Consider the following 13503-nt stretch of genomic DNA (forward strand, 5'->3'; position numbering starts at 1 on the left):
GCCATGTCTTACAAACAAATGTTTGTTTTATTCTTACACCGGATCCAGAGAAAATAGTCTATGATGTGACTTTGGTCTCTCATAATTATCGCAGTTCAGAACTTTTCTTTATTTCTTATTCCTTGAGTGAAAGGATAGAAGTTGATGTTCTGTGCCCTTTATCACCTGCCTGTGTGCTGTGCTAAATTGCTCAGTTGTGTCCAGCTCTTCTCTTGCAAGTAATTAAAATATCTTTGCTTCAGTTTCTTGTATTAAAAAAAATTGCCACTGTCTTTTGAGAAAGCTTTAACATTTTTTTCTCCCCATCTTATTAATTTTTCTCACTGATATAGATGATCTCATGGACTATAAATAAGTATGTGACATACATCCTACTTCAAAGCAACCTAAATGTAATCATACACTCCTCTAAACTCTTTTAAAAAATGTAAGTAACATGAGCTGGTTCTTCATTTCAGACTGGTTGAAGAGATAAGACAGAAGTGTGGAGGGCTTCAGTTACAGAATGAGGATGTTTACATGGCCACCAAATTTGAAGACTTCATCCAAAAAGTCGTGAGGAAACTCAGAGGAGAGGATCAGGAAGCAGAGCTCGTGGTGGATTATGTAAGCCTGTCCATGGTGTTGAAAATCTACATGGTTAAGACCTTCATGCTATAGAAGAATGCTGTGCCTTTCACCCATTTGCTTTAACAACTTTTTTTTAAATGACAATTTTATTGAGATTATAATTTGGATACCATACATTTCACCTTTTAAAAAAATGTACAATTCATTGTTTTTTAGTATATTCACTGAGTTGTACAACCATGATCATGATCTGATTATGGAACATTTTTTTTTACCTTCCCCAAAGAAACTCCATATTCTCTGGCATTCATTCTCTTCTCTCTTCTCCTGGGCCCCGGCACCAGGAAACCACCAATTTACTTTCTGTTTCTATGGATTTGCCTATTTGAGACATTTCGTACACGTGGAATTAGGCGATAAGTGGCCTTTTGCAGCTGGTTTCTTTCACTCAGCATAATGTGTTCAAGGTTCATCGATATTCTAGAGTAGATTATCACTTTATTCCTTTTCCTGGCCAAGCAATAGTCCATCGTGTGGATAACTGTTTTATTTATCCTTTCCTTGGTTGTTTTGAGTTGTTTCTGCTTTATTATAAATTACGCTGCTATGAAAATTCATGTAGGGCTGGCCAAAAAGTTCATTTGTGTTTTTGGTAAGATGCAACAGAAAAACCTGAATGGACTTTTTGGCCAACCCAATATAAGTTTTTGTGTGAACATATGTTCTCAATTCTCTTGGGTAAATATCTAGAAGTGGAATTGGTGAGTCGTATGGGAGCTCTTGTGTTTAACTTTTTGAGGAACTACCAATGTGCTTTCCAAAGCGACTACATCATGTTACACTGCCACTAGCGATGTAGGAAGCTTCTAATTTCTTCATGTCCTCGCCAGCATATGCTGTTGTCTGTTTTTTTCTATTTCAGCTGTCCTAGTGGGTATGAAGTAGTATCTCATTGTGGTTTTGATTTACATTTTCCTAATGACTGGTCAGACACGACTGAGCGACTGAACTGAACTGAACTGAATGACTAGTGATACACATCTTTTCATGTCCTCATTGGCCATTTGTATATATTCTTTGGAGAAATATCTGTTCAACTCCTTTGTGTTTTGTCTGTACTAGGTGGCTTGTGGGAACCCGAGCCCCTGGCAGTGAGAATACCTCGTCCTAACCACTGGACCACCAGGGAAGTCCCTCACACCCTTCACCTGCTTTTTTAATTGGGATATTTTTCTTTTTAATTTTTTAGTTGTAAATGACCTTAGTATATTTTAAATAGTAGACCCTAATCAGATACATTATTTGTAAGTATTTTCTCCTACTGTGGGTTTTCTTTTCACTCTTTTGATAGTATCCTTGAACACACAAACGTTTTAACATGTGATTAAGTTTGATCAATCTGTTTGTCCTTTGGCCACTTGTGCTTCTATAAGTCTTGATTTACGCCTTTTTCTCTCCTCTCTTCCTCCGTACTGCTCTCTTTTTTGTTAAATGGATATTGTCTAGCACGCCCTTTTAATCTCTTATTGTTTCTTTTGCTATATACTTTAGTTATTTCCTTAGTGGCTGAGGATTCCAAGAGACATTTTTCTTAAAACATTCTAGCCCAGATTAATACCAGTTTAATACCGATAGTGTAGAAAAAATTTGCTACAGTGTAGCTCTGCTCCCTACCCCCTTACCTGTGCTATTACTGTCACACAAATACATCTTTATACAGTATAAGCCCATCAACATAGTCTTATAATTATCGCTTTATGCAGTTTTCTTTTAAATCAGATAGGAGAAGAAAGGAGTTTAAAATAAAAATTACATTTATGCTGACTTGTATTTACCTTTGTCAGTGATCTTCATTTTTTCAGGCAGATTTAAGTCAATGTCTTGTGCCCTTTCGTTTCTGTCAGAAGGACACCTTTTAGTCATTTTCGAAAGGCAATGTGCCGGCAATGAAGTATCTTAGTTTTTGTTCATTTGAGAATGACTTAATTTCTCCTTTGTTCTTGAAGGATATTCTTGCTGTATATGGAATTTTTGGTTGACATTCTCTTTCTTTCAGCACTTTTAATATATAATCTTATTGCTTTCTGGCCTCTGTAGTTTCTCAGGATAAGTGATCTGTTAATTTTATTGAGGATCACTTTCACGTGATGAGTTGTTTCTTCTCCCTTGCTGCTTTCAAGATTCCCTTTTAGTCTTTGTCTTTTGACCATTTTATTTTGATGTGTTTAGGATGGATCTCTTTGAAATTTTTCTACTTGGAGTTTATTGAGCTTCTTGGATGTGCAGATTAATTTTTTAAAATAAAATTTGGGATATTTTATGCCATTATTTCTTCAAATATTCTTTCTACCCCTTCATCCCTCTCCCCTCACTCTGGGACTCTCTTTATGCACATGTTAATGCAATTGATAGTGTCCCACAGGCTTCTAAGGCTCTATTCATTTTTAAAATTATTTTTCTTTCCTGTTTTCAGACTTGATGTCTCTATTGACCCATTGTTTGGTTTTTTATTTCTTTCTTCTGCCTGCTTGAATCTCCTATTGAACCCCTCTAATGACTTTTAAAATTTCAGTTATTGCTCATTGCTTTTTTGTGGCCAAGTAGTATTCCATTGTGTTTTATATATATATATATATATTTTTATATATATGGTAAAATATTATATACATATGTATATCTCATGTCTTCATTCATATGTTGGTGGGCATTTAAGCTGTTTCCTTGTCTTGGTTATTGTAAATTGTGCTGCTATGAACATTGGAGTGTATGTATCTTTTCACAATTAGAGTTTTGTCTGGATATATGCCTAGGACTAGGATTACTGGATGATATGATACTACTTGTAGTTTTTTAAGGAACCTCCATACCATTTTCTGTAGTGGCTGCCCCAATTTACATTCCCACCAACAATGTAGGAGGGTTCCCTTTTCTCCATACCCTCTCCAACGTTTGTTATTTGTAGACTTTTAATGATGGCCATGCTGACCAGTGTGAGGTGGTACCTCACTGTAGTTTTGATTTACATTTCTCTAATAATTAGTGATGATGAGCAGCAAACTACACTTTTGCTATTTTTTGTTTCTTTTCTAAACATCCTCAATTTCTCTACATAAAATAATTTCTTAAATCATTAAATTTTCTCTTTAAAACCTTTCATTGAAGTGGGATTTTATGCCAGTAGTGCTCTTTCACATATATTATTTTCAGTATGCCTCTTAATGACTGTATGAGGCAGGTATATTATCATTTTATTGTTGAAACAAACCGAGATTTATAGAGGTTAATGGATGGATATAAATTCACTTGCCAGCTAATAGTACAGACTAAAATTTAAGCAGCACATATGTAAGAGAGGGAGAATGAAAATGGGGAAGGACACTGGAGAGAAAACTTAAAATGGCACCAGCATAAAAGGAAACGTGTTGATGGGCAATTTCAAAAATTTGCGTGATAGCAATGACTTCACTTCACAAGTGGTGCCACTAGATGGCGGTGTTTCCATTATCTGGAGGTCTTCAGAGTCCTCTTTCGTCTCAATGAGGAAAAGACAGATCTTTATAATGCCCGGCTCAGACCACTTTGGTCGTCACAGAAGCAGACCTCCTATCTCAATGGCCACTCTAAGCATCACGAAGCCTAACTATTACATCTACTTGTCTCTTCTGGACAGTAAGCACTAGAGTCCCACTGACAACTTCTCCCTCTGCATTAGTGAATAAGCTTCTTTTTTGCATAAGTACAGAAATCTGTTGACTTTATTAATGTAATTGTCTCTCTTAGGTTTCAAAGGAAATCAATGACATGACAGTAAAAATGCCATATCAGTGTTTCATAAATGGACAGTTCACAGATGCTGAAGATGGAAAGACTTACGATACTATCAACCCAACAGATGGATCTGTGAGTAGTGACTTAGTGTGTGCAATAACCACTGATCATGGGTTTTTTCCATTTATACACCGTTACAAAACAGTCTTAAGAATTAGTCTATTCCTCTGTCTCTCTATTATTCTGTTACTCTGTCTGAGCACTTAATATAAATGTTCTTCATGTATTCACTATTCAGCTCTGGTTCTGGCTGCTGTTACCTACTGTAACTTACTTTTAAGAATGAATATTTATGATGAATTTAGATGGGTCACTATACCTATATACATCAGAGGTACAATTCCACATGGAGCTGTATATGTGAGAAAAATCTCAGAATTTGCAAGCTCATGGTGAGAAATTCAGCTTTCCTAAGGCAGGAGAAGAAATAGTTACCGTTTCCTACATGTGTCTTCTCATAGTGTAGTGTGAATGAGAGGTACTGAATTTTAGGTTCACAATTTTTGTGTTAAAATGGTTTCTTTTTCTTTATGATATTACCAGAAGTTTACCAGAAGTATTGATTTCCCATCATTAAAATTCTTTGAATTTTATGGTATAATATTAATCCCAAGAACAAGTTGTATATCTCTCAATATAAATTGTCTATAACCTATGTTTTCTTACCTTGAAATAGACGATATGTAAAGTATCCTATGCCTCTTTGGTGGATGTTGATAAAGCAGTAGCCGCAGCGAAAGATGCTTTTGAAAACGGTGAATGGGGCAGAATGAATGCACGAGACAGAGGAAGACTGATGTATCGGTATGATTTTTTTAAGAGTACAAGTCTGAGGACTTCCCTGGTGGTCCAGTGGCTAAGATTCCACGCTCCCAATGCAGAGGGCCCAGGTTTGATCCCTGGTCAAGGAACTAGATCCCACATGCTGCAACTAAAGATCCCGCATGCTGCAGCTAAGACCTGGTGCAGCCAAATAACTAAATATTAAAAAAAAAAAAGAGCACAAGTCTGTGGCCTTTGGATACTGACTAACATTGCCAAGATTTAAGAAATTTTTTTCAAGACTTTCTATTATGCACTTATTAGATAGCATGTCTTTTGTTACTTCCATCATATAAACTCCCATATATGGGAATTCCTGATTTTTGTGTTTTTGCTTGTGTCAGTCAATGCCTCTGTGTGAGAAGTTTAGTAAAGGACTACTTATTTGTAAAGATGTAAGCAAGGTCAAGGGAATCTAGCAAAGGATAATGAAGCACTCAGGCTGGGGGCTAGAACAGGGAAACTGCTCTTACTGCAAGGCCTAAAGGGACAGAGGAAGGAGCTGTTACTAGAATCTGGCAAGTCTGTGGCTGCAGGAGGAGACCACACTGCCGTGGGATCGGTGGAAGGACGCAGCAGCTGCCGAGCCATAGCCCACCAGTCAGCCAACCCCAGGCCACTTTTCCCTCCAGTTTGCCAGTCTCCTGGGGCTGCTTCCCACTGGCCTGTCATTAGCTAAGTCCAGTGAGAGAGCCTGGAAACCTGCGATGTAATCTATAAAGGCCATCCTCCAGGGGTCACAGAGCTGAGCGGAGACTGGGTTAGGAGCAGCGCATGGAGAACATCCAGCACCCTGCTGTTTCCAAAGAGAAATTTTAAATCTACTTGATGTGTGAGGAGTAGAAACAAGGAGGAAAAACACTAAGGCCTGGAAAGGGTGTTATAAATTGGTAGCTGAGTATGCTAAGAGTAATTAGATTCAATCCCAGATTCGGTTTTCTGCTTACTAAATGACAAATAGCTGACCTTGCTCAGAAGATCTCATAGAGCAGGATCTGGAAGAAATATTAGGGAGGAAGATTTCAAGCCTGACCTGGAATGGTCCGAAAGAAACGGATCAGCACCACGAAAAGAAGGAAGGAAGGAAAACAAATGGAAGAGAGGAAAACAAATGGAAGAGGTGAACACAAAAGATGAACTTTGACTGTTTCATAGTCATCAGTTTCTAGTCACCTTTCCACAGAAACTAGACCCCAAACAGAAGCCTGCTGTGATGTTTATAGTTCATCCCATGTATTTCTGTCTTGTCCTTTTCAGCCAGTGTTGGAAATATTTCTACACCAACCAGAAATCCTCCAGTGTTCATGGGTTCTCCAGGGGTGTGGGTCGCCCTCTAACATCTCTCAGTGTATTCATGAACTATCCATGTTCCCACTGTGTTCTGTCATTGATCTCCTTGGCTGACTGTGACTCGATCACTCTTTTCCTTCTTATGTGTCTATGATGTGAATGATACAGACTTCCAACACCCTCTGCCTCTTCATTATAACTCTTAAAACTAATTATTCATGCAATTATCTGTTTAATACCTGTCTTCCCTATGAGACCATGTTCTCTATGAGGACAGAGACCTGGTCCATTTGTGTTCACCTCTGAATTCTCAGCCCTTAGGAGGGTGCCCTTTACACAGTAGAGACTCAATATTTGCTGAATGGATTTCTTTCACTGGCCAACAGACTTGCAGACCTAATGGAAGAAAAACAAGAAGAACTGGCAACCATCGAAGCCCTTGATTCAGGGGCTGTCTACACCTTGGCTCTGAAGACTCACATTGGAATGTCTGTGCAAACATTCAGATATTTTGCTGGCTGGTGTGACAAAATTCAGGTAAGTGCAAAATGTTTGTTTCCATGGAGATCATTCCTAGAGGAAAATGGATGAATGTTTATTAGTTTGTAAAGACCCTTTGTCAGAGTCACCACTTCGTAGGTTTTCTCATCTGATCCTCATAACAGTTATCTGAGGTAGGTGGAGAGTTGTTACCTATTATTACAGGTGAAGAAACTGAGGCTTGAGGACAATGAAAGACTTACCTATGGTCACATAGTAAGTAGAGCTAGGATTTGAACTCAAGATTTTCTGATCTTAAAATCTAATGTTGTTCTTTGTTTTGTACTATAATATCTCTTGAGAGCATCTAATAGTCTTGTTGGCATATAGAGAGAAGCCTGATATCATGGAGGAATTGAAGACTCAAATACCTGTGGAGGTCAGAGAGCTAACATAGTTGGGCTATGCAGACTGGTTGTAAGAAAAATTGCTTAAAAACATAAATTCGATAAAAATGTCACTTTCCCTCTTTTTACAAGAAAATAAATAGCACATGTGTGATGATAAATGGCAACTACACTTGGCTTTGGTATTGAGATAGAGAAGGGATATAGGGCTTGCAGCAAACAGCAGAATGCATGCCACTTCGAGTCTCATGGTAAGCACTGAAGCACCAGCCATCACAGCCACATTCCCAGAAGCCAGGAGTAAGTGGGGAAGAGGGAGAAAGGTAAAAGGACTTTAAAAAGCATTCCCATCCTCCCTACACTCTGTGCTTGTATCTCCCATTGGCTGTTCTCTGTCTGCTAAGGATTCTGGGAAACTTTTTTCTGGTCACATTGCGGTACCACCATTTTTATAGAATCAGAGAGATGACCTGGTTCCAGGCCTCATCTTTGCCACTCACTACCAGTTGTTGTTATTTACCTCTCTCAGCCTTACTTTGCTCATCTGTAAAATGGTCATGATAATCATACCTTGCAAATTACGTTATAAGAATTAGAAATGAGTGTTTATATACTACAAGTGTTTATATATACAGAATTAAAGTCTGTACTCTAGTAGGTCTTGCACATAAGTGTAGTTTTTATTATTGTTCAGCCACAAAGTCATACATGTATAAGTATTTAGTAAGAGCAGTTTAAGTCCGTCCTTTATTCTCAATTAGGAAATCCAAATAGTTCTGAGACCTGAAAATTCATTTGTTTTATTGATTCAAACTCATTTGGTGCCACAATCTTACCTGAACCAACATAAGTCTGTAAGTTTTATTCATCTCACTTGGAGTGAATACTCATAGTTCACTGAATAAGTATTCAGTGGGTTGCCTTTCCCTTCTCCAGGAGATCTTCCCAACCCAGGGATCGAACTTAGGTCTCCTGCACTGCAGGTGGATTCTTTACCATCTGAATCACCAGGAAAGCCCAAGATGACTGGAGTGGGTAGCCTATCCCTTCTCCAGGGGATCTTCCTAACCAAGGAATCAAACCAGGGTCTCCTGTATTGCAGGTGGATTTTTTACCAGCTGAGCTACCAGGAAAACCCTGAATAAATATTAATATGCTTGATTATGGGAGGCTACCCCAGGCATTAATGGAGGTTATAGATATTATAACATTACATAAGGTATTGTTTATGCTTATAGTATGTTTCTAAAGTCAAATTCTGAATCCCAAAACACACCTGACCCTAGGGTTACAGATGAGAGATTATACACTTGTATTAGTAACAGCAATAATATTTTATGTGGGAAAACAGATGGATAGTTTCAGTTAAAGACTACTGCCAAAAATCAGTTTTAGCTGCAAATAATAAAAAACCCAACCAAGGAGTCCGTTTTTATCTCACTTTCAAGGAGTCCAGAAGCAGGCAATCAAGTCTAGTCTGAGAGAGGAAGATTCCTTCTCTCTCTTTGCCAGGCCATCCTTAGTACCATATGATTGCTACCTTCACGGCTGCCTCTTGGCGTCATGATGGCCACTGCAGCACCAGCCTTTTTAGCAACATTCTAAGCAGGAAGAAGGAAGAAATGAGAGTGAGGGAATGGGTAAAATAGCACTTGTTTGAGCTGAGTCAGCCTACTTTGAAGAGTGTTCCCCTTCCAGTACATCATACTTACATCTTCCATTAATCATCACTATTTGCTATGCAAACTGGGGAACATAGTACTTTACCTGGCACATTGCCATCCCCATTATTGATCCAAGATTTCTGTTACTAAGAACAGAGGGGAGAATAGATATTGGGCAGGCAATTAACATTCTCTGCCATGCCCAGATATTGGGAATGGAGATGATCAAATTAGAATTATGTGGTTTTTTCCCCCTGTGTTCTTTTGAGAAAGACATAGTAGTTTCTTTTTAGGTGTGGCTATGTTTCTTATGAATTGAACACTGATTTTTTTTTTTCCAAACTGTTTATTTTGTATTGGGATATAGCTGATTACCAATGTTGTGGAAGTTTCAGATGAATAGCAAAGGGACTCAACCATATACATGTATCCATTCTCCCCCAAATTCCCCTCCCATCCATGCTGACACTTAACATTGAGTAGAGTTCCATGTGAACACTGCTTTTTTTAATATCAGCTAGACTGGAAAAGGTCAGCTTTCATTCCAATCCCTAAGAAAGGCAATCCCAAAGAATGCTCAAACTACCACACAATTGCACTCATCTCACACGCTAGTAAAGTAATGCTCAAAATTCTCCAAGCCAGGCTTCAGCAATACGTGAACCGTGAACTTCCAGATGTTCGAGCTGGATTTAGAAAAGGCAGAGGAACCAGAGATCAAATTGCCAATATTCGCTGTATCATCGAAAAAGCAATAGAGTTCCAGAAAAACATCTATTTCTGCTTTATTGACTACGCCAAAGCCTTCGACTGTGTGAATCACAATAAACTGTGGAAAATTCTGAAAGAGATGGGAATACCAGACCACCTGACCTGCCTCTTGAGAAACCTGTATGCAGGTCAGGAAGCAACAGCTAGAACTGGACATGGAACAACAGACTGGTTCCAAATAGGAAAAGGAGTACGTCAAGGCTGTATATTGTCACCCTGCTTATTTAACTTATATGCAGAGTACATCATGAGAAATGCTGGGCTGGAAGAAGCACAAGCTGGAATCAAGATTGCTGGGAGAAATGTCAATAACCTCAGATATGCAGATGACACCACCCTTATGGCAGAGAGTGAAGAGGAACTAAAAAGCCTCTTGATGAAAGTGAAAGAGGAGAGTGAAAAAGCTGGCTTAAATAAAGTTTAACATTCAGAAAACTAAGATCATGGCATCTGGTCCCATCACCTCATGGGAAGTAGATGGGGAGACAGTGGAAACAGTGTCAGACTTCATTTTTTTGGGCTCCAAAATCACTGCAGATGGTGATTGCAGCCATGAAATTAAAAAACGCTTACTCTTGGGAAGGAAAGTTATGACCAACCTAGATAGCATATTAAAAAGCAGAGACATTACTTTGCCAACAAAGGTCCGTCTGGTCAAGGCTATGGTTTTTCCAGTGGTCATGTATGGATGTGAGAGTTGGACTGTGAAGAAAGCTGAATGCCGAAAAATTGATGCTTTTGAACTGTGGTGTTGGAGAAGACTCTTGAGAGTCCCTTGGACTGCAAGGAGATCCAACCAGTCCATCCTAAAGGAGATCAGTCGTGGGTATTCATTGGAAGGACTGATGCTGAAGCTGAAACTCCAGTACTTTGGCCATCTCATGCGAAGAGTTGACTCATTGGAAAAGACCCTGATGCTGGGAGGGATTGGGGGCAGGAGAAGGGGATGACAGAGGATGAGATGGCTGGATGGCATCACCGACTCGATGGGCACGAGTCTGAGTAAACTCCGGGAGTTGGTGATGGACAGGGAGGCCTGGTGTGCTGCGATTCATGGGGTCGCAAAGAATCGGACACGACTGAGCGACTGAAGAGAAAGTAAGAGAGGCAGACAGAAAATGGATTCACTGAGATTAAATTTACTCATTTAAATTAATAAAATAGGAACTTCCCTGGCAGTCTAGTGGTTAAGACTCCATGCTTCCAGTACAGTGGGTGCAAGTTTGATCCCTGGTCAGGGAACTGAGATCCCACACGCTACATGGCAAAGAAAAAAAAAAAATGAAATTAGTAAAGTAGTGTCAACCTTTTTTTATTCTTTAGGGCTCTACAATTCCCATCAACCAGGCCCGTCCAAATCGCAATCTGACCTTTACCAAGAAGGAGCCACTTGGGTAAGACAAGGACAGTGCCTCTGAGTGACGTGTGTTGTTAGTTCGAGGGGACTGAGGCTGTCTCTTTCTCCCCTTGCAGAGTCTGTGCCATTATCATCCCCTGGAATTACCCGCTGATGATGCTGGCATGGAAGAGTGCTGCGTGTCTGGCAGCAGGCAACACCTTAGTGCTCAAGCCGGCTCAGGTGAGACATGCGAGGCCAGGTGCGGCATCTACCCCCCCCTCCCACAGATGTACGTCGACAAATATTATTTCTTGAAAAAAATGGAATCATATATTATACCATCTTTTCATATATCCTGGGCATCTTTTCATGTTAGTAAATATTCATTTTTAATAGCTAACAAATTGGGGAATCCAAACTTTAGAATGTCCATGACAACAGAAGCAGGCATAGTGTACATCAATGAAATCCCCTGAATTTCTACAAACCAGTTCAGTGCTTGCAAAATGCCACATGCCCCGAACTGAGGGAGTTATTTAGAGTAGTTATGAAATATCAAAAGAAGAAGTTTCACGCAGGCATTCAAATTTTAATTATCAAAAATATTGTAAAGTTATGGAAGATGTGGGAAGATGTGTATATAATTGTAGCTGTATGAAAAATATATATATATGTGGAAAACAGGAAGTTAGTTTAAAAATAATTCAAATGATAGAGTTCTCAAAAACATCTTTTAATGATAGAGTTCTCAAAAACATCTTTTTAATGCTAGAGTAGCTTTTCAAGAAAAAAAAATGTGGCAGCCAACTTAATACCTGGCTAATCATTTCCTCCAGACAGTGCCCAGGAGTAGACATTCTGAGGTACCCAAGTTGGTGGGGAAAACTTGGTCTCTATTCAACAAGAGTCTACAGTTTGTTACCTATTAATTATTTTTTTATTTCTTCTTTTAGGATTAAAATTTTTTTTTTCATTTGGAATAACTACATAGTCATGTGACCACAGCCATCTTGTCTTCCTCATTAAAAAAAAAGATACACATTCAAAATTTTTTAATTAAAAAAATACAAAGAGATAGATGATGAAAAGTCTCCCTCTTATTCTCCTGGCTAACAAATTTACCTCCCTGAGGCAACCAATGTTTTTGTTATTTATTAGTTTCTGACATATTCCAGATATATTCTCTGTGTATACAAGCATATTTTTTAAATTAAATAAATAATTAGGTAATTTTTTAAAGAATATTTTTTAACCAACTGAAAACCACACAGGAGGAGAAGGGGAAATGGGAAATTGCTAATCAAGAGGCATAAAATTTCAGTTATGTAAGATGAGTCAGTTCTAGAGGTCTGCTATACATCATATTATTGGACATGAATTTGCCCAAACTCCAGGAAATAGTGGAGAACAGGGAAACCTGGCATGCTGGGAAGACCATGGGGTCACAAAGAGTCAGACATGACTTAGCGGTTGAACAACCATAATGTTGTACTGTACGCTAAACAAATTGTTAAGAGGGTAGATGTCATGTTAAGTGTTCTTAGCACAATACAATACAATATAAAAATAAAATGAAGTAAAATAGAAGCGCTCTACACATACTTACCAAAAAGGGAAAAAACTTTTTTTAAAAAAAGTTCCAGTGTAAAAAATGTGTTAGTCACTCAGTTATGTCCGAGTCTTTTCGACCCCATGGGCTATAGTCTGCCAGGCTCCTCTATCCATGGAATTCTCCAGGCAAGAATGCTGGAGTGGGTTGCCATTTCCTTCTCCAGGGGATTTTCCCAACCCAGGGATGGAACCCTGGTCTCCTTCATTGGAGGCAGTTTCTTTGCCATGCGAGCCACTAGGGAAGCCCAGTGTAAAAAATAGACAGTATTTTACCTAACCTATACCTAATTAATGGATATTGAGATTTTCCCACCTTTTTGCTGTTATAAACTGTGTTACAATTAATAACCTTTTAAATATAGCATTATGGGACTTTCCTGGCAGTGCAGTGACTAAGACTCCGAGCTTCCAGTGTAAGGCGGGTGGATTTGATCCCTGGTCAGGGAACTAAGATCCCACATGCAGCACAGCTAAAAAAATTTTTTAATTTAAAAAAATATACAGCTTCATGCACATGTGCTACTATCTTTGTAGGATATGTTCCTAATAGCAGAATCACTTAGTTAATAGATCCATGTTTTATGTGACAGATATTGGCTCATTTTTTCACAAGGACTGAGTAATTCACCAGCATCCTGTATGAGTGCTGTTTCTCCCAAGCAGCAGCGCTCATTAAACAGCAAAAAAACCAAAAAAACAGTAAAATGAACAAAGGAAGTGG

At 38.7% G+C, this 13503-nt stretch overlaps 1 protein-coding gene across 1 annotated transcript in view; it reads left to right on the forward strand.

Moving 5' to 3' along the window:
• ALDH1L2 (aldehyde dehydrogenase 1 family member L2) overlaps positions 1–13503 on the forward strand; it is a 59705-nt gene that overhangs the window by 27078 nt on the left and 19124 nt on the right. Inside the window, exons 10-15 of the mRNA XM_043881192.1 lie at positions 459–606; positions 4351–4470; positions 5075–5202; positions 6897–7047; positions 11156–11226; positions 11306–11411. Of these exons, the coding sequence (XP_043737127.1) occupies positions 459–606; positions 4351–4470; positions 5075–5202; positions 6897–7047; positions 11156–11226; positions 11306–11411 (724 nt within the window). The remainder of the gene's footprint in view (positions 1–458; positions 607–4350; positions 4471–5074; positions 5203–6896; positions 7048–11155; positions 11227–11305; positions 11412–13503) is intronic.

The sequence above is a fragment of the Cervus elaphus genome, chromosome 22 (genome assembly GCF_910594005.1).
Source record: "Cervus elaphus chromosome 22, mCerEla1.1, whole genome shotgun sequence".
Lineage (NCBI taxonomy): Eukaryota > Metazoa > Chordata > Mammalia > Artiodactyla > Cervidae > Cervus > Cervus elaphus.